Source organism: Octopus sinensis, linkage group LG6 (genome assembly GCF_006345805.1).
Source record: "Octopus sinensis linkage group LG6, ASM634580v1, whole genome shotgun sequence".
NCBI classification, from domain to species: domain Eukaryota; kingdom Metazoa; phylum Mollusca; class Cephalopoda; order Octopoda; family Octopodidae; genus Octopus; species Octopus sinensis.
In genome coordinates, this window is record NC_043002.1 from 78,867,133 (window position 1) to 78,890,465 (window position 23,333).

The 23,333-nt window shown below is 33.2% G+C and overlaps 1 protein-coding gene across 3 annotated transcripts in view; it reads left to right on the top strand.

The window, feature by feature from the left end:
* LOC115212738 (murinoglobulin-1) overlaps window positions 1-23,333 on the top strand; it is a 184,609-nt gene that overhangs the window by 51,482 nt on the left and 109,794 nt on the right. For all 3 annotated transcript variants that reach the window (XM_036504062.1, XM_029781388.2, XM_029781387.2), the window contains exon 2: window positions 21,001-21,158. In XM_036504062.1, the coding sequence (XP_036359955.1) occupies window positions 21,001-21,158 (158 nt within the window). The remainder of the gene's footprint in view (window positions 1-21,000; window positions 21,159-23,333) is intronic.

Genomic DNA, 23,333 nt, shown 5'->3' on the forward strand with positions numbered 1-23,333 from the left:
ATGTCCCTGTAACTTAGCAGTTCGGCAAAGGAGACTGATAGAATAAGGACAAGGCTTACAAAGAATAAGTCCTGGGTTCGATTTGCTCGACTAAAGGTGGTGCTCCAGCATGGCCAGAGTCAAATCACTGAAACAAGTAAAAGAGTAAAGAGTATAGTTTTATGCAAGAATAGTTTGTTAAGTTACATTTCAAACAGTTTTAATAATGGTTTCAAATTTTGGCACCAGGCCACCGATTTCGGATGGGTGGGGGGATTTTAGGGGAGGAGTAAGTCAATTACATCAACCCTAGTGTTCAACTGCTACTCAATTTATTGACCCCGAAAGGCAAAGTTGACCTCAGTGGAATTTGAACCCAGAATCTAAGGATGGATGAAATGCCACTAAGCATTTTGTCCAGTATGCTAATGATTTTACCAGCTCCCCACCTTAAACCGCTTTTATAATGAAAATGTTGCTTATTTTAATTAAATCCTTCCAAATTCTTAATTAGCTTCAAAGATAATTGAAACACATAACCAATATGGAATTTGATAGAAGAGTTAAAATAAATTACCACAGAGTTAGAAAATACACAGTAGAATCAAGAAAAATCTTAACCTGCAATATTCTATTAAATATTGCATTCCATATTTTATTTTTTCGCATGTTTATTGCCAACTAGAACTGGGTAAAATCAAAGAAAAAATAGTTTGAGTTTATGTAAGATGGGGTACATATATATATATATATATTGCTGATGAAAATTAGATTTTCAACTGCAAAGAGGTCCCATTGCATCACATCTTGGGCAAGTGTCTTCTATTATAGTACCAGGCAGACCAATTCCCTGTGAGTGAATTTGGCAGATGGATACTCTATGGAAGACCATCTTCCACACACTCTCTCTCTCTCTCTCTCTCTCTCCATATATATTTATATACATGGATTGGGTTGCCTATCTGCAGGACAAAGACCTCAGCATATTCTCTCCACCAAAAGATCATATTGGTTTGATGTCCCTATTCTGCCACACCAACTCAACATGGTTTGATAGAGAGTTGCAGCTTTTATGCTCTTACCTAGGTGTAGTTAAGTCAATTACATTAACCCCAGTGCTCACCTGGTACTTATTTTATCAATCCCAAAAGGATGAAAGGCAAAGTTGACTGTGGTGGAATTTGAACTCAGAATGTAAGGGCAGATAGACAAAATACCACCAAGCATTTTGCCTGGTGTGCTATCAATTCTGCCTGCTAACTTTACACACACACACACACACACACACACACACACCACACACACACACACATACACACATATATATATATATATATATATATAAGCAATAAGGGTTTAGCAACGAGTTGCCTTACCACATACCGAATTAGAAATAGCAGTCAAAGGTTATAGCTATTTCTTCTAAAAAGGGAGATCTCAGTAAAAACAGCATTTGGAAGGCAGACACAAACAGGTAAGAGAGAATGTTTGTGTCTGCCTTCCAATGCTGTTTTTACTGAGATCTCCCTTTTTAGTAGAAGAAATAGCTATAACCCTTTGACTGCTATTTCTAAATTCGGTATGTGGTAAGGCAACTCGTTGCTAAACCCTTATTGCTTAGTATTACTTAAATTCCTCGAATGAGGCTTTTACATGCCGAAGACTACTTGGTGTAATTGATAATTTTTCCAAATTAATTAATTTCACCCTTCATTATTACTATATATATATATATATATATATATATATATGATGTGTGTGTCTTCATGTGTTTCTGTTCACCCCACCACCACTTGACAACAAGCAATTATTTACATTTTCATAACGTGGTGGTTCAGTGAAAGAAACCGTTAGAATAATTATCAGATTTTAACAAATTTGCCCTACTACCTATTTTTTTTTTTTTACTAAACCCTTCAAGATGATGCCTCAATGACTGCAGCCCAGTGACTGAAACAAGTAAAAGAATGTCTATTATCGGAGTTCTTTTCTAATTCTCTTTGCAGTTATATATTTACTCTTTACTCTTTTACTTGTTTCAGTCATTTGACTGCGGCCATGCTGGAGCACTGCCTTTAGTCGAGCAAATCGACCCCGGGACTTATTCTTTGTAAGCCCAGTACTTATTCTATCGGTCTCTTTTGCCGAACCGCTAAGTTACGGGGACGTAAACACACCAGCATCGGTTGTCAAGCAATGCTAGGGGGACAAACACAGGCACACACACACATATATACATATATACGACAGGCTTTTTTCAGTTTCCGTCTACCAAATCCACTCACAAGGCATTGGTCGGCCCAGGGCTATAACAGAAGACACTTGCCCAAGATGCCACGCAGTGGGACTGAACCCGGAACCATGTGGTTGGTTAGCAAGCCATTTACCACACAGCCACTCCTGCGCCTATAGTTTCATTTATGTTATATAAAATATTTTATTCTTTTTTTTTCTTTTAGGTATTATAATATTGAGAAAATGGTAACTTATAATAGTCAATTTTGTAAAATTCTATTTAACAAAGTAATAACAATAATAATAATAATAATAATAATAATAAATATCTTGGTTTCTAAATCATTGTACATGTTAATGATAAACTGATTGAGGTGTTTGTTGTGTTACAGATGTCTTAACACTGACTGTTTTCAACTTCAAAGGAAATAATCTTAGGTTATTGAAGCAGATACTTTCAGTGATTAATTCATAAGTTGAAATGCTTTTATTTTGGGCTTTATAGTATTTATTTTATAGTAATTAGTTTAAAATACCAATCATCTATAAATTCATTTCAAGAGCTGTTGAAGTTGTCAACTTTGGCTACTTGGAATTTTATTTTTCAAGAATAGTATACTCTCATTACTTTTATCCAATGTGTTTGTTGGGAGATGTTACTTGAGAGAGATTTGGCTGTTATTTTTGGTTGGTCAAGTGATCATGTAGAGGTTCGATATGATATTCATTGACTTGTGCTTCAAAAGTTTTACAGTGAGGAAAGATATGAAATGTTTTAAGAGTTTCTTGATCATCTTTTTTTTTTTTTTATCCTTTTATCAATTTCACCAATTGGACAGTGACTCTGCTAGGGCATTGCTTTTAATTGTTTGATTTAGTCATGCCAATCCCAGTACTTGTTTCTGTCTGATATCTATTTTATCATTCATTTATCAAACCACCAAATTAAGGGGGTATAAAGGGAGTGCATGGCTTGGTAGAGAGGTGCATTTTTTATGCTTTTACCTAGGTGTAGTTAAGTCAATTACATTAACCCCAGTGCTCACCTGGTACTTATTTTATCTATCCCAAAAGGATGAAAGGCAAAGTTGACTGTGGTGGAATTTGAACTCAGAATGTAAGGGCAGATAGACAAAATACCACCAAGCATTAAACTGATCTAAAAGTAAACATAAGCATGGACACAACAAACACACATGCATAATATTTATATCATAAGAATTTAGAAACTTTGAGAGATTTGAAATAAATTGTTTTTAACTGTGGAACTCAACATAAAGGAAACTATAAATAATATGTAGAACACTGGATTCAAAGCCCCTTGGATGGAAAAAGATAAAGGCTAGCCTTCAACTTTTTTAACCCTATATCTATACACAAATATAGCTTTATATATACATATAATATATATATATATATATATATATATATATATATATAAAATAATAAGGTGAAAAATTGAATATTAATTTGATCAATATCAATTTAAAACCAGTGGTCTAGCATATAGAAAAAATCTGAAGATTCAGAAAAAATTGTATTACATACATATAAGAGGGATGACCACTAAGTGGTAAGTGATTACGTAAATGGTAACAACGAAACTGATTTGTGATTAATCTGTATATTTTGTATCTTTTCATTTGTCTTGCTCACTTATGTTCTGGCATTTGCTAAATTTTCTTGAGAACATTCCTTTCTTAGTGGTCATCCTTCTTGTGTGCATATAAAAATGTGTGTGTGTGTTTACACATACATGACTGAGTTCTTGTAATTTCCTTCTGTCAACCAAGACTAGTCAACTCATTATCATAGTAGAAGACACTTGTCCAAGGTGTAACACAATAAGATCAAACCCAAAATCACACCTGCAACCATGTGCAAAGAATCAAGCTATTAAAGTCTGATTACAAATGCAAGCACTAAATCCAAACAAAATCAATATCGAGCCTTGGGATATGTTGCATATTATTATTAATAGCTCTGATTTGCCTTCCACTATAACATGTTTAAATATGAAAAAAATCACAGCAAACAAATTTTTATGATACTCCAGATGTTCAATTCATTTTTAAAGTTCATTTGATCCATTTTATTAAAGGCTGCAGAAAGATTTAGTAACAAGAAACCTGAATAGACACTATCATGGGAGTTCCAGTAGATGATATTGCTTCCATAATCTGAACAAGGAAGTTTTATTGTTTATATATTTTTACACCCTATTCTCGGTTAGTTTGTTCATGGAGCAAACACATGGGATTTGTTAATTAACAGTTGCATTAAGCACACAGGAGCTGTTGATTAATAGTTGCAATTTCAAGATGAAGTGACCAAAATAATAAAATTTTGATCATTTAGAATTTTCATTGTGAAATCAATATTCTCTTTATCAAATGTCATCATAGTTTCAAAATCCCCAATAAGCAATTTAATTTTCAGTGTTTATTTATTTGTTTATTTTATTTTTCCCATATTCCCCCAATAAATTTACTGTATTTGGCCTTCTAAAACATATTTATATTTTTGATTTACAAACATATAATCACAGGTATTGTTAAGCTTACTTTACAAGCATGTAATTTTAAGTTCAGTTCACTGCACAGCACCTTGGACAAGTATTTTCTATTATAGCTTTGAGTTGACCAATACCATATGAGTGAATTTGATAGATTGAAACTGGGAAGTCCATCATGTATGTATGTAATGTATGTATATATAATGTATGAATGTGTGTGTGTGTGTGTAATTTACGTATGTATTTAATATACTTGTGTATATGTAATATATGTATTTGTATTTTTCCCTTCTCCATAGCTTGACAGCTAGTGTTGGCTTGCTTACAGAACTATAACTTGAAAGTTTAACAAAAGAAACTGATGGCTTAAGTACCAGACTTAAGAAAACTAAATACTGGGGTCGATTTGTCTGACTAAATCCTTTGAGGCAGGGCCCCAGTATGGCCACATTCTAATTACTGAAAGAAGTAAAAGATAAAAGATATCTCTGAAAAAACAACAAAAAATAAGTCATAGATATAATTCAAAACACTTAGATTAGATTTCATTAAGATAATATGCATGATTTGTGGTTCATATTAAGTAATATTTTGAAGACTAGAGACAGGTTTTTGCCACATGCTGTTCTCCGCACCCTAAAAAAAAAGAAAAGAAATGCTAAGCAGTAATCATAGTCAGTTAATTATATATTATTACATAATTGACTAATTAATGTTAATGATGTCAATTACGTTGTTAGCCTTGTGAGTGACTTAGTCAATGAGTTGAGATATGGAGAATTGTGTTAGTTTATCAAAACATTCTGTCTTACTATCATGAGTGTTATTTACATAAAAGTTACTGTTATTTTAAATAGTGACATTAATGTGACAGAGGCAGCTGAAGTTTAAGAAGTTGGGATTCATCAAAGAAATTCTCAGATACGTTAGTTCTGTACACTGAAAATAGTATTGGGTTGGCAAATAAATTTCTTTTTTTTTTTTTCTTTTTTCCTAGTTGGCACTCCATTGTTAAATATCTGAAAAGTGGTAAAATTTATTCAAATTTCAAAAATGATGAAGAAAAGTTATAAAGGAAGGATAGAGCTACAGAAAAAAAACTCCATAAAACACTACAATAAAAATATTTTTCATGTTAATTTAAATAACATTGGAAAGGATTGAAATAAACAAAAAAGACTAATAAATTTATTTGACAACCTAATATATAGCTATTCACACTCTAACTGACACATTGAAACTATGAGGTGGATGCTGAAAAGTTCCTGGTTTGGGGTAAAAGAAAATACAGGAGGATTGATTTGATATGAATAATTTATGATAATTGCAGTATAGATATTTTTGTCAGGTTCCTGAAGTAAAGGCAACCTCTACATCAGCATTTCATAACATTATGATAACATTATTGGAAAATTTCAGCTGTATATTAATAACCAGATTCTTTTTACAACATACAAGTTGTTATATTCTGATTCGAATTTGCAAATTTTGCTTTACATTATTAATAATTAGTGCATTTAAATGGAGTTGCTATGGAGGAACAGGCATGGCTATATGGTTAAAAAGCTAACTTTGCTGCCAGTTTTAGGTTCACTGCTTGGCACCTTGAGCAAGTGTCTTCTACTTGCTCAAGTAAGTTGAGCAATGCCCTGTGAGTTAATCTAGTAAATGGAAACTGTGTGGAAGCTCTATGTATATATTTATATGTGTGTGTATATGTATAGGTATGGCTTTTCATTTGTATTTGTTCACCACTGTTTGACAACAAGTGTTGGTTTGTTTATGCCTCTGTAACTTAGTAGTTTGGTAAAAGAGGCCAATAGAATAAGTAACCCAACTTTTAAAAAATAAGCACTTGGTTTGATTTGTTCAACTAAAACCCTTCAATGTGGTGCCCCATCATGGCTGCCATCCAATGACCAACATAAGTAAAAAGATAACAGATAAAAGATGAGGCTAGTGTCCTGCAGATTATGTTGTTTATATTTGCTGACTAAGGTAAAGATTTAAAAAGGGACCCAGTTTTGGAACTGCAAAATCTACAACTAAAGCAGCTATTTTATCTTGTAGTGATTTTAATTTACTAATACAAAACCAAGAAACATTAAACAAATTTGATAAACTGAAGTCTTGCTGTGGCATAGAATGAAGGAGAAACATTACAAAGTCTCTACAGTTGAACTAACTTCATATGAAACTTTTTTAAAGTCCTCATTAAAATTAACTGTTGTCATGAGGCTGACTAAAGCAGCTCTTAGCTTTGTATAAAAAAAAAAGATTATTTCCCTACACAAGAATAAGCTAATTTTTACTTATTAGTTTCAGTATGATATTCATTAATTAATTACTAATACAGCTGTTGAAAACTGTCCTCTCTTCCCCACCAAATTTCCTTCCAGAGTAAGACTGTATATATTTTAAGCAGACAAGTACACTTTGGTACACTGTTTCAGTTTTCATGCTGTGTAGGTGTATTAGTAATTACTCAATTAACTACAAAATGCAAATTAGCTCACCCGTATGTAAGCCAAGAAGTATTTTCTCTATGAGAGTTGAGAACCACTAGGTTAGTGGTTATATCGGCCAGACTGTACATGCTTCATAGTTGGCACTTAGATCTGAGGAAACCAATGATTGGCTCACTACTTCTGCACAATCTATTTGGTACCATTAGAAAATATTAATTTCCTGTAGAGGATATTTTTTCCTCTTTCTCACAGCAAACCAATTTTTGTTCCTCACTTTTGAAATATATATATTTTAAATGAACCAACAACATAATTTTTTGATCTCTTACAATTATCAGCCAAGTCTGTTAATCTGCAGCCTACCATTTTATTAAATTTTATTTTTAAGTTAGTACATAGTGCATGAATATACTCAAAAAAAACAAAAAACAAGAAAAAGATGGACTAGTCATGGCTGAAATGCTTTTGATCACAAAAAGCCTGTTCAGTCAAAGCTGACCAGGTGTTATGCAATGACAACAACACATGTTGCAATACTAAATAATTTTTAATTCTAAATTGGTTGTGTCTAGATTGTGGAAAAGTTCTAAACTCTAGTTTGCTTAAATTAATCATTACCATAAAACTATGATTAAACAAAAAGAAAAAAAATTCACTTTCATTTAGTTAATTTTACTGAAACATTTTTCATCAGTATATTCTATCGTTGTTGTTGTGTCCAACTTTTAATTAAGAGTTTTATATTTTCAGTGAAGGTTTCCTCTTTTTCCTTTACTTCATCAAATTTTATCATCTCGCTTTTATATTTTTAATCTTTACATTTCTAATATTTTGTTTATATTTCTCACTTTTATTAACTATTTGTTTTCATCAAATAAACAAAATTTTGTTAGCAAATTATTATGAGCTTATGAGGATTTCTAATACTTTAAATGTCAGTAATAATTGATTAGTTTATTTTTAGGAATTCTTTAATCCTTTAAGGAAACAGGTACTGAAAAACTAAAGTCAGATACTTAAGCAGCAAAATGGAAACAGATGGGTTTTTGTATGTGTGCTTTTATTTAAATTCTTTAATAAATTACAGAGTAAAATTAGCTGGTATTTTTATGGCTAGAAGACTTCTCTATCAGCTATAATGATGCTGTGTAGCCTTGATTAATTAATAAACATTACTATGACTCCTTAAGAAGTAAATTAACTCCTTGTTTGATCAGCCATTTCAAGGTGTTTATTAAATTTGTTTTCTGCTTTTAATTATTTCAATTTAATCAAGAAATAAGGAAGTGGTTCAGTTCCTAACTGTGTGAAATTCTGACATGTAAAGCTAAATCACAAGGATTCATAGAGGCAGCATTCATCTCTTATTGTTCATAATGAAGAGGGAATACATTGCTCATCTCGCAGAGTTAAACTGCACATTTCAAATTAGCAAAACATTTTTGATTCTGAAATTACTACTATATATATATATATATATATATATATGTATAAGGGTGAAAAGGAACACACGAGTTGATATATATGAAAAAACAAGTCAAAAATAGAAAATGCTAAAATAATTTTATAGTGAACATTTCAGTACCGCTTTCGGTCATTTTGAGACCTTTTCAACTGTAACGATTAAATAATTAAATTTAGAAAAATTAGAAGAAAATTTTTTAAAAGAATATTTCTATAGTAGTGTTCAGATTTAAGTGGCATTCTGCCTTTCTCTGACTAGAAAGGCAGAATGCCACTTAAATCTGAACACTACTATAGAAATATTCTTTTAAAAAAACTTTTCTTCTAATTTTTCTAAATTTAATTATTTAATCGTTACAGTTGAAAAGGTCTCAAAATGACCGAAACCGGTACTGAAATGTTCACTATAAAATTATTTTAGCATTTTCTATTTTTGACTTGTTTTTTCATATATATATATATATATATATATATATATATATATATATATATGTGTGTGTGTGTGTGTGTGTGTGTGTGTGTGTACATATAACCCATAAGGTCAAGTAACCTCTATGTAATCCCAGCAAGATAATATAAAAAAACTCAATGTGGTTCCTCAGTCTGTTGGAAATAACAGCGAAATCCTCTGTAAATTGTACTCACCCACCTAGTATAAAACAAGACCCATTAGATAATGGTATATTAGAAACCCCTAAAAAGACAAAGTGATAACAGATGAAATATCTTTGATCATAGATATACACGATCAGGTCTGACCTAGGGTTAAACAATAAGAATATGCAAAGTCAATGCGATGACAGTGACTGTACAAACTATTAATTCCTCAGCTAGATGTTCAGTACCTTATCAACTTAGTTTAACTTAATTTTTCTTACTTCCCATAATCTTTGTCAAACTCATAGTATACTGTGTTGTTATATTAATGACTATGAGAACATAGTTTACTGCAGATAGTTAGATATAGCATTAATCAATCTTGGATTAAGATGTAGACTACTATCATTGCACAGTTATGAAAGAAACATAAGCAGAAGGTGCATACGTGATTCTGTGATAAAAAGTTTGCTTCTTACCTACATGGTTCCAGGTTCTGTTCCACTGCATGGTACCTTGAGCAAGTGTCTTCTACTATAGCCTTGGGCTGACCAAAGCTTTGTTGGTGGATTTGGTAGGTGGAAACTGAAAGAAGCCTGTTCATCACCATCACATCATCATTTAACATCCGTTGTCCATGCTGGCATGGATTAGATGGTTTGACCAGGGCTGGCAAGCTGGAAGGCTGCACCAGACTCCAGTCTGATTTGGCATGGTTTCTACAGCTGGATGCTCTGCCTAACACCAACCACTCCGAGAGTGTAATGGGTGCTTTTACATGCCACTGTCATGGGTGCCATTTGCGTGATACCAGTATCTGCCACGACTGTGATTTTACTTGGCTTGATGGATCTTCTTCTCAAGCACAACATAATGCCAAAGGTCTCAGCCATTGCTTCCATAGAGCCATGTGTCTTTGTATCTGCATTTGTCTTCATCACTACTTGACAACCAGTGTTGGTATGTTTACATTCCTGTAATTTACTGGTTTAGCAAAAGACACCGATAAAATAAGTACCATGCTTCAGAAATAAGTACTGGGGTCAATTCATTCAATTAAAATTCTTCAAGGTAGTGCCCCAGAATGGCCACAGTCTAATGACTGAAATTAGTGAAAGAACTTTTGTTTTCTTTTTTCCTTTTGTTTTTTTAAGGAAGTAGGATAGGATTTATGATAAGAGGGGGCATCCAGCCATAGAAACCATGCTGAAATGGAAGCTTAGCACAGTCCTCTGGCTCACCTATGCCAGTATGGAAAACTGATCTTTGATGATGATGATGATTTTGACCTTGATGCATTATAAATATATGAAGAACTTGCATTTCTAAAGTACCTGCTTGTTTTTTTTTTTCAACTGTTTATGTTCTTCAGTGGCATACATTCCTAAAAAAATACACATATATACATAATGGGCTCCCACCAGGGGCATGTAGAGGTTTGGTGATGCCACGAGGCTAACTTCTTAATTTTATGACCTGCGAGGCTCAAGTGTAGGCTTTAGTACTGATAAATATGAGAAAAAAAGACATCTTAAATATGAAAAAAAAAAGATTTTTAATTAAATTAAATCATCCACATTAACTATGTTCAGTGTTCATGTCCCCAAATGAGATCTAACAGTAAAAACATGAACAGCTTCATTTTTTTGCATCAACTGAGAGGAATCCTTTTTCAGTGCTGATTAAAGCCAAAGTAGTTAATTGCTTCTGTAATATTGAAGGCCTCGAAGATGCTTTTATTGGTTTTAGCATTGGAAATGACCTTTCACAACTTGCAGTTGATAATGCAGCAATCTGAATGTGATGCACACCAGAGGAAAAACATCCCTTCCAAGTTGCAGTAAAGACCCTAGAGCATTTTCAGGATCAGAAGGAACTGTGTTCCCATCCCTACTCAGCTCAAAAGTGCCTCATAAAAGTTAATAATTTCATTATATAACCGAATGACTGTCACATCAATATCATAATTTGCAAAGTCTGAATATTTATTTTTCAACCATTCCCTTTCTTGTTCATCTTCAATTGTGACTGAATTTAAATTCAAAAGAAATGAAAATCAATCTCTGAGATCTTCAAGGTGAACACTGGTCATCCTTTTCAGTTTTTAATTGGCTCATAATCTCTACTATTACTCCATTCATTTCTTTCCATGCTATCAGTTCACTATCTCCTGCTGATTATCCAGGTATCATTCTTCTTGTTTGTGCAATTGGTATCCTCCCATTTTTCACAATATTCATTAGCTTTCATAATTTTTCAAATAAAAAATTGAAAATGAGTCCTTTTCGATGCTTCATGGCTCCCTATTTTCAGGTCCTGCAAATGTTTTGAAAATTCCTTCACTACTGATAAAATTGAGTATGAAAAATTTAACAAAGATATAAAAAGGAATTTTTATAAAGAGTTCAGAAGCATTGCTTCATATATGGTAAATCTAGAAAATTCACCTTGTTGCAAGTGTTCAAGTCTTGCAATGATATTATTACACTTATATACATTACTTTCACAACATAATGGCAAGAACCCCTCTTTGTATCACATTGTCTTTTATCTGAGAGATAAATAATTTTTACATTTCTTAACAAGAAGTTGATGAAAAAATAGTAAAGTTTTTCCAGAACCCAAAAGAATGTAACAACAACAGGTTGTTGCCCATTTACATGAACACAAACCAAATTGAGAGTGTGGCTCTCACAATTCACACAGCTTTTTAGTTAACTTCAAGAATGTTGAACACGTCTCTACTCTCCAGTTATAACTGTTGTGTTGTTAAATGCTTTGTCATGACAATGATTGATTGAAATTTTGTCTTCTTCCAATTTCTCCCAGGATTTCGTTTACCTAGCTGACTATATCTTTTTTGTTGATTTGAAACGAAATACTTAGAAATGCTTCCTTTATTTCTACATATCTATTTTCATCAGTATGTTTGTAACACACAATTCATTTTAGAAACCTGATCTTAATGAGCAATATCTGGAGTTGAATCCAGTATTATGTTAAAATATTTTGCATCCTTAATTTTAGAAATTAATTTTTCTTTGAGTTTCACAAAGGAGATTATTTCATTTTGATTTTTGTGGGACAAGCAGGTAAAAATTTTTTTATCTCTTTCTCCCCCTCCCCTCTGCAAGTGTTCTACTAAGATTAGATCATATTTGGTCAAAAGTCTGAATGTTTTTAAAAAGTTACCTATATTTTCACTGATTGCTCCTCTAGTTCTGACAAAGGGGATATACCTTCTCTTTGATGTCCACTGAAGGCAGGATTCTGTTTTGACAGAAATGATACAACCTTTGTTCAGTTATAGCTTTCTATTTTCTCTTTACGGCAGAAATTTGTTGTTAAAGTTCAGTATCTATTGTAGTTGAATGCTAGAGTCAAACTGCAAGGTTCAATTATTCTCTCAAGTAAGATCTATGAGAAGGGCTTGTCTCATGGTCAGGGATTTGTGGATTCAACTTTCTCTATTGGAAGTTCCTTCTTCCTTGCTAAAGTTTGTCATTGATGACCACTGCTCCTTTGAAAAAGTTATTGAAACTTTTTCAAACCACTGTTTGGGAAAGAACCTCCTACCCTTCTCGATAAATAGATCACTTTCTTTTGATATCCTTCTTGGTTATGCTGTACTATTGTCATCTTTGTTATCTGGAGCATCATTGCTCAACTCCTAACATTGTTTCTTTGCAAAAATGTGCTAAAATCTCCTTTATCTTCTTCACTCAAATCCTCATCCTGACAAAGAGACTGAGACAGTATTGTTTTGATTCCATTTTACAAGAATCCTCTTTCATATCATTTACTTCTTTATTTCCCCCACTTCCCCATTACTTTTTTTTATCTAAGCATCTAAAGCCCGTCTTTGCCAGCCCTCTTCTTTGTCTCTGTCTCTCACTCTCTTTTTTTATTTATTTATTTTTTTGTTCTGTTGTTTGCTCCACTTGGTTGCACTTTCTTCATTTGGGGTATAAACAAAATATATTCAACTATTTGTACAGACAGTAGATATCATCTTAAACATAAAAAAATATGAGAAACAAGTTGTAACATATAATGATACTACCTTGTTCTCTATATTTGTATATACATACCTTTATACATGTTACATGAACCCTCCGGTGTTACTTAGCCTAACACAACCCTCTAAAGACGTTTTATAGTTACCCTTACTATACAATTGGCTTATAATGTATTATGCACATTCTCTTTGCAACATACAAATATGTAATTTCAATGATTTCCCAGAATTAATTACACTTGTTAGGCTGATTAGTATAACCGAATTTTAATGTTAACTCTGGTCATTTGTGGTGTAGCAAGTAAATTGTGAATTTATGTGAACTCTATAACACAACTTTATCTTAAAGAGCACAGTTTTTTTGCTTGCAAAGTATTAATCTACCTGAGGCTTTGATAGGAAGCACTTGCTCAAGGTACTGTGCAGTGGGATCAAACCTGGAACTATGTGGTTGTAAAGCAAACTTCTTAACCACATAGCCATGCCTGTGTGACTATTGTTGACTGTGAAGTTATCAAATTTGGAATATCTTGAAAAAAAATGAAATGTTTTTATTATTTTTTTGCTAAAACATTCATTATTCATTAGATTTGTTTGGCTTAAACACCTCTAATTTTTTATATTTTTTCTCCTTGAAATTATATTGTCATGAGATTTTCTTCTTAATGTACTATTTGCTCAGCTTCTTCATCCTTTCTTTTATTTATTCTGTGACAAATAGAATTCATTTCCTTTTTCCCACAGTTACTCTGTTGAAGGGACTTCTCACTATCCATGTGCCCTCTCTTCCTGTTTAAGTTTATAAAAGAAATCAATCTTCTGACAATTCTACTATAATAATCACCTCATTTTTCACACAAACCATAAGAAAAATAACTTATGAAAAGCTTATTGTTTTCTCTTTGCTGTTTTTCTTTCTGAAGTAACCACCCTTTGTACTATTGTATTTTGATTATATATGTCAGCAAAACTTGATCTCATATTCTCTTCCTTTTCAAGCCATCTGGTTATGTTTCATGTTTCTTTTTTGTTAATTATTCAAAATGTGCTAAACCTATCTGTTTAGTCCCCTTAAGCAATAGGAAAGTTGATGACTTTCAAAAACACAATATAAAAAAGCAATACGAAAACAACTAAATTAAATAAATACAAGTGCCATCATCATGTTATGCAAAATTAATAGATAAGTTTGAGAGAAATTATAGAATTTGAATTGGTTCTGAGCATTTTTTTAGAAACAGATTATCATTAACTATTATTCACTTCTGTGAAACTTAATTTTGTCTCTGAATTATTATTTTAATCCTTTTGTCTTTCACTTGGACGTTTAAGTACAGTTTGAACTGCTTTATTTATTTTTTAATGTATAAGGTTTAAGCAATGATTAAAAAAAAGTGAGTGTTGAGAACTATTCTAGTGATAAATACTAATAACCATTGTTTCAGTTCTCAGTACTGAAATTTTAAACAAACAATGTATTTTGTACCCAGTCATAGTGACTAATTTGATTTCAAACTGTTTTCTACAAAATGATAAATACTGATTTTTCACTGAGCAAAATTTTGGAAGGAATGGAATGGATGATTTTATATCAACCCTTCTTTTCTTTCTGTTACTTATTTATTATTCCCAGAATAATGATTTTAAATTTTGGCACAAGCTCAGCAGTTATAATGGAAGAGGTAAATCAATTAGGAGTGGCTGTGTGGTAAGTAGTTTGCTTACGAACCACATGGTTCCGTGTTCAGTCCCTCTGCGTGGCACCTTGGGCAAGTGTCTTCTACTATAGCTTCGGGCTGACCAAAGCCTTGTGAGTGGATTTGGTAGAAGAAAACTGAAAGAAGCCCATCGTATATATGTGTGTATATATATATGTATATATATATATATGTGTGTGTGTGTGTGTGTGTGTGTGTGTGTGTGTGTATGTTTGTGTGTCTGTGTTTGTCACCCCAACATCACTTGACAACCGATGCTGGTGTGTTTACGTCCCTGTAACTTAGAGGTTCGGCAAAAGAGACCGATAGAATAAGTACTAGGCTTAAAAAGAATAAGCTCTGGGATCAATTTGCTCGACTAAAGGCAGTGCTCCAGCATGGCCACAGTCAAATGACTGAAACAAGTAAAAGGGTAAAAAGGGTATCCCTAGTGTTCAACTGGTACTTATTTTATTGGCCCTGAAAGTATGAAAGGCCAAGTTGATCTCAGCAGAATTTTAACCCAGAATGAAAAGAGTCAAAAGAAATGCTGCTGAGCATTTTGTCCTACTCACTAATTCATCTACCAGCTTGCCATCTTTTTTCTTATCCCAGAGTAATGAAAGATAAAGCTGACCATAGTAAAGATTGGAACTCAGGACACAGAGCTGTAACTAAAATACTAGAAGGTAGTTTGTCCTTCAGTCTATTGATTCTACCATTCAATGCTCTTCCACTTTATAAATGTTGATTTCTTACATACAACGAACTGGTGATTTCATTATGTTCATGCTTTATCCAGAAGCCAGATGAATAAAACAATGTCACAAATTTCATTTACTAAAATGTCTTACCTCTATTACTGTGCTGTATTAGAGGCTTCATAGATCTTTTAGACGAGAATGATTGACACTACAGAAGCCCATTGTATCATTATCATCATCATCATTTAATATCTGTTTTCCATGCTTCTTTTTATTTGCTCTCTCTCTCTCTCTCTCTCTCTCTCTCTCTCCTCCCATTTTTCTCAGCATACATTCAATGTCTTTTTCTCTGTCCTTCTAGCTTCTCTCTCACTCTCTCTCTCACACACACAGAGTACCTAAGTTCTATTAATGTTTAAATATTGATCTCTCCCATTTACACAAGGCTATGTATTCATAAAGAAGAGTGTATCTGATTGAATCTCTCTCAGTATATGACTAGTATTTTTTTTGATTGGCCATTGAGTAATAAAAGACAGTTTCCAGTGGGATTTTAACATACATATAGATATAAACCCAAATACCCAGCACAATTCTGTCACCATATACCATTTCTGTCAATACTTCTCCTTTTCAAAGTTTAGATATTAACTTCACTAAAGCTGCTTACCAAAATAAATTAGATATTCACAAATAGATACTGTGAATGAAGTCTTATTATTGTTAGCTAGTTATAAAAAAAAATTCACTAGTGGTTGTTCTACAGTGCAGTTTTCTCTAAAGTTCACTTATTTCATTTGTCAATCATTAAATACTTCTATGTAATTACTGTCTGTAGATTAGGAAATTTTCTTTTCACCAGTGAAATGCCAGGAATAGATATAGAATATTGGTAGGTCACACATACACACTAACACACTGCTAATTGTGTTTGTTTTAATGCTGTTTTTCTTTTCCTTAGTTGAAGCATAGACATTGAAATACTCCATGTCAAATCAGTTATTTTTGCTGATGCTAAAGGTATAATTATCATTTTAATATATACCTGACAATCTAGATAGTGATGATAATCAAAGTGATAATTTAGTTGTGCTTTTGTATGTATATTGTATGTGTTTAAATGTGTATGTGTGCATCTATGTTGTACACATATTTATATATGTTTATGCATGATAGGTCGACTGTTTTCATATTAGTATATTTTTCAGTTGATATTTTGTGTGTGTATGTGTGTGTGTGTGTGTGGATGAGGCAGTACATTTGTTTGTTAGAATCAAAGAGCCTTTGTAGTGTGTGTGTGTGTGTGTGTGTGCGTGTGTGTATGTGTGTGTGTATTATAGCTGAAAATATTGATTACTGATGGAGTGCCTGAATTTCTTCTTTCATGTTTTTCAAAATGATGAAATAGTGTTAAATTACACACACACACGCACACACACACACACACACACACACAAATTAGGAACACATATAGAGCTAAGTTAAAAGTGGAAAAATGCAGATGGAAAGGTGGAGTTACAAATTCTCTGAATGTTATGACAAAAATCATTGATGGTGTGTGTGTGTGTGTGTGTGTGTGTGTGTGTGTGTGTGTGTGTGTGTGTGTGTGTGCATGCGTTTCTCCAGTTGTTTGTTTGCATCTTTCCATTTGATTGTTTGCGTATGTGTATGTAAATGTATGTGTATATGTATGCTTGGATCAGTGAAAATTTCTTTTTGCAATAAATATGAATCTCAAATTGTATTTTTCAATATTGATGTTAGAATGTATAAATTCCTCATCTTTAATAATAATAATAATAATAATAATAATAAAAAACTTATTCACTTTGAAATCTCTTTTAACTCTTGCAGTATTTTGTGATGTCAGTGCCACACCCATTTTTTAGGTTCACATTAAAAGACATGATAAAATTTCTATAAGAAATTGAAGCATTTCTTTCTCACAATAGCAATTTATAACTTGTTTTTTCCAGAGAGAAAATATTACTTTAATCTAAGTCTGCAAATTCCTACTTGTGTACATTTCAAAATGCATTAATTTCAGTCTCTACTGATTTTAATCACCACACAAACATGAAATAGAACAATGTAATCACAGCAGTCAGCTCCAGAATATTTAGACTGTTCAATACCCAAGTAAATCTTCAAAATAAAAATTAGAAACACTACCAGCTGTACTATCTACAAAATTAAAGATGTTTTACAACTGAACTATTTATCAAATGGTACCCAGTAAACTTCACTACAACCATTGTATCTTGTTACTGAGCATGACACATAATTCTATCTACTTTACTTTTGTAGTAGGCTTAACAAATTGCCTGGTTTAACCCTCTCATCTGGTTTTTGGGTGCTTTTAGCCATTTGATTCATTTGAAAATATGCTGCAGACTTTGAGACTAGACTTCCATTTCCCCTTATGTCAACGTTTATTCCTGCAAACATTGAGCTGCAGAGGTTTAAGTGAAACAGTAGAATTAAAAGAAACTTGTGGTGGTCTGTGTCAGCTATTAAGTACAAAATAGTTCAGAAAGTGGAAAAGTTAGTTTATAGCTGGCATTTGGGTTGGGTATCAAACATATCAATCATCCCAATCTGGGAGGACCTACAATAGTCATAGACACTATTACTCCTCTTTTAATTAACTTATAAAACAATAACAAGTGTGCTTAGTTGGCAAACAGTTTGCACTTCCTGGTGTTTTTGATGCTTAGCCCTAGATCAGCTGAGACTCATGTAGAAAAGGATAAAGTAAAACTATGAACTCAGTTAATGAGAATGTGTAATAATTCTGCTTAAAATGTGTGTATCTGTGGTTACTAATCAGTTCTTTATTTTATTGAATCATTTGAAAATGTGAGAGAGAAAAGATACTTCAAATCAAAGAATTAAACACTGATGGAGCAGAGTATAGTTCAGCAATTTTTTAATTTTTGTCCATCTATGACATACTGAACAAGGCATTAAAAAGGTTACAATATACCATTACCTTTTAAATGTTTCATCATATATAAACTTGGAGCACCATCTTGAAAGATTTATTCAAACAAACTGATCCCAGTATTTATTACTTTTTTTAAAGTCTGGTTTCCTTTGCCAAACCATTAAGTTATGGGGACACAAACAAACCAATGGTCTTCAAGCAGTGGTGGAAAGACAAACACAGACACACACATGCTGGGATTCTTTCAGTTTCTGATTACCAGATCCACTCACAAGGCTTTGGTTAGCCCAAAGAGATAGAAGAAAACACTTGCCCAAGGTGCCATGCAGTGGGACTGAACCAAGAACCATGTGCTTGGGAAGAAAACTTCTTATTACACAACTACACCTGCACCTATAAAGCCATGCCTGTACCTATGAGTATTGAAATTGTTTTAAATAAAGATGGGTGCACATATTGCACTTTGCTACAAAAGTGCATTAAAAATACTCAACTTTTCTAAATATCTTGACATTTATAACTGAGAGCTTCTATGTGGTCACTCAGCCATCCAGAAATAGAAGCCAGTTTATTGTCTCCCAAATCACTTAATGGAAGGATTCATTAGATAATGTAGTCTTAACTATATAAAAGGTAAGTAGTCATGTTTGAAATACCTTTGCTCATAGGCCTGCTTAATCAGGACTGATTTGAGCTTAAACATGAATGGCAGAGTACATTTCCCAATGTCAACTAGGCTTGTTTTAGGATTGCTCAAGAGCCAGAATTTTAGTTTATACTTATTCCCTTGTCCAGGGATGTCAGTTGTTTTACAAACTATTTTAATGTTTGCCTCATTTTGTCTTACACAAATAATTGTACTTCCTTCCATACATGTGTACATTTGCATATGTGTGTATATGTGTGTGTGTGTGTGTGTGTGTGTGTGTGTGTGTGTGTGTGTGTGTGTGTCTACTTAAGTGTGGATATGCAGGTGTTTCAAGTCAAAAGCCATATTTGACACTTTCTCTAGTTCATTAAATAAATTTTACTGGTTATTGTTTACAGTATTCTGTATCAGGATTATAACCTGCTAGATACTGGAGCCAAATCTCCCTCAAATTACACACTGACACCTTAGATAAGCAGGGCTTTGGAGTTGGGGTCAGAATCGGAGTTGGAAACAATTAATGGGTAGCTGGAGTTGGAGTCTGTAAAACTATACCGACTCTGATTCCGACTCACAATGTCTTTAGTCTTTAGTATAAACCAGTTATAACATATAGGCCTACTCAAAGTACAGGTGTATGCATATGCTTTGAGATATGTAGACCACAATCACTTAATTACATAAAGAGGAGTCAGAGTTGGAATCAGAGTCGGAGGTGCCAATAGCACAGGAGTCAGTCGAAATTTTTTGTTTCAACTCCACAGCCCTGTAGATAAGGCAATAACGTATTTGATATTGTAGTCCTATATTCATTAAAAAAACAAAAAAAAAACAGGATAATCACTGGTGGAGAGTCTTTGACCATGGTATCAGTTCAGTTAGCTGACCTGTGGCTAAACAACCACCTCTACCTATGTGGGTATGAGACATTTTGGTACAGTTGTTTTGGCTTTGTTTATTTGGTGTCACTGATTCAATGCCGATTTATTGACATCAGACATTTTAATGCTTCTTGCATTCTCCCCAACCTCTTTCCCACATTTCCTCCCTCCCTCCCTCCATCTCTCCTTCTCTCTCTCCCTCTCTCTCTCCCTCTCTCTCTCCCTCTCTCTCTCCCTCTCTCTCTATCTCTCTCTCTCTCACTGACTTTCGCATGCACTCAGTTTGTGTGTATGAGCATATTTCTTTTTATGTGTATCAGCTAAGTGAAAGTGTTTATGTCATGTTCAAGTACTAGATTGTAATGTTACTCTCTCTCTCTCTCTCTCTCTCTCTCTCTCTCTCTCTCTCTCTCTCTCTCCTAATGCTTCTCCATTTCTCTCTCTCTCTCTCTTTCTCTCTCTCTCTCTATCTATCTATCTGCTTGTATATATTTCTCTGTGTGTGTGTTTGTGTGATTGTTTGTTTGCCTTCAGTGCCAAAAAGTACTGTCACCAAAACAAGTGGAATATTCAGTCAACTGGGCCCGATCATTATCATCCAAACAACTATGCTCAATTGTCTGAGGCCTTACCTATACTGGCACTGAAAAACAAATATTAAACAAAGATTTATTTCTTACTTTATAGATGTCACAATTATTTTCTTTTCTTGTATAGACTTCATGTCTTATGTATTTTTATATTGAAATACATGTTATTATTCATTTTCTTTGAGAAATACAATTCTGCTCTAAAATTTCTAAAGATATCAAATTCTAATTTCATTTTTTTTTCTTTTTCTTTTAGTTCGTACTTGCTTACCTTGCCTGCCGAGTTACATGGTGGAACAACTGAAAAATTTTGTTTATCAACATTTGGTATTAGAGAAGATGTAAATATTATATTTGTTGTACACAATGAAGATAATACTTGGAATTTTAACAAACGAGATACTTATGTTAAAGGTATATGTATATATCTATTTTTTTTTGTACTTGGTTGCAAGATTCTTGATGCAAACTTGTATGTTGAAACAGATTTTGTTGTATCTCAGGAGGTTCATTATGCCAATAATAAGCACACACACACTGGTTCAATTTTACTTCTTTATCTTGATTTAGCTCATTGATTTATAAGGGCTACTATACATAATCATTGTCATCATTGTTTTATGTCCTCTCTTTTCATGCTGGCATAGGTTGCATGAAACATCTTCAGGTAGTATTGTATAGTTGGATGCCCTTCCTGATGCCAACAATAGTTGGCATTAGGAAGGGCATTCTGGTAGTCTATTCCACATCTTCACATACCAAGCCACCAAGCTGTTTGACATTTTATATGTGTAACATAAACCAACATTAAGCAGTGTCAATGCACACACACACACACACACACACACACACACACACACATGGGCTGCCCTGCAATTTTGGTCTACCAAAATTCACTCACTATGTATTGGTCAACTGAGAGTAGAGAAGAAAGCACTCACCTATGGTGCTTCACAGTAGGAACCTAAATTCACAAGGCTACAAAAAGAACTTCTTAACTATACAGCTGAAAATCTTATCCTCATGAGTCAAAGTAAAACAGGAGGTGTGATGTATACAATATCTACATCTTAGTTTTACTGCTTTGTTGGTACCATTTCACATATGTCACTAATAACAACTTTCACAAAATAAAAACATCAGAACTTCCTTTTTCATTGTCTTTGTAAATCTAGAGTCTTGTGCTTATATAAGAAATCCTTATTTTGTCTAGTCATAATTCCTAAATTAAGTTGGAGGGGCCACAGGGACTATTACAAACAAAGGATGAAAGCAGAATGTAGTTATTACCATCATGTATTTTAACCTGGGTGTCCAAACTCTTCTGTATTTAACCTAAAAGAAAAACTTGCAAACTGTTTAAAGCTATGCATTCTACACCCTTGTTTGCTGCACATACACTCCTCCTCCACACACACACATGCACACCACCACCACCGTCACTACCACCAACTTTACTATCACCATCACCACCCTTAAACCATCTTCACAGCAATACAAGAATACTGAAACTAAAACCATACCATCTACATATAACTGCAGGAATATTAATGGCTGCTGTCTGCTCCAACCCACACACTTCCTATAACTACATATCTAAACAACCATGTATATCTAGGCTCAGCAACGGCACATAAAATTGATATTATAGCACCATTTTCGAAAACACAATCTCTTCAATCGAAACAAATACAAACTACACATTCACAGCAAAAGAAAAACCAGCAACAACAACCACATTAGGTTTCCATTTTGTGTTGGGTTGCTAAGGAACTCCCAGGAATCAAAACTGAGCAGCAAGCAAATCTTTTGCTCATCTCTGATATAATCATCACCAGAATTTTCATTCACACAAAAACAGATTTCTTTTAGATTATTATTTTTCTGCTTGTTGATAAAATTAAGGTGCTTTAGCATATTATTATTATTATTATTATTATTATTATTATTGTATATTCTCATTTATATCTTTCATCTCTTAATGGTTCCAGTCATTAGACTTCAGTCATGCGAGGGCACCATCCTGAACAGTTTAGTGAAAACAAATCACCACCAGTACTTTCTAGCAATTTCTTTGCCAAACTGCTTGGTTATAAGGACATAAACAAACCAACACTGGTTGCCAAGTGGTGGTGTTGAACAGACAAATACAAAGATGCATACAGACACACACACATATATATATATACGTATATGTATAAATTAAATACCCTTATGTATTTATATGTATAAATGATATACCCTTATATATATATATATATGTGTATAAACTATATACCCATATATATATATACTCACACACCCATACATAGCATGATGATATATACACACACAACACGCTTCAACACAGTTTCTGTTTATCAAATTACTTGGAAGGTATTGGTCAGCTTGAGGCTATAGTAAGACACTTGCCCAAAGTGCCATGCAGTGGGACCAAACCCCAAACCACATAATGCAAAGTGAGTTTTTTAACCACGCAGCTATACCTATACCCGTATATAAATAAAATTTTATCTCTGTTATTTTGTAATAATGCACTAAAGAACAGAAAATCATTATTTTTATAAGAAAATATTAAAAATAATAATG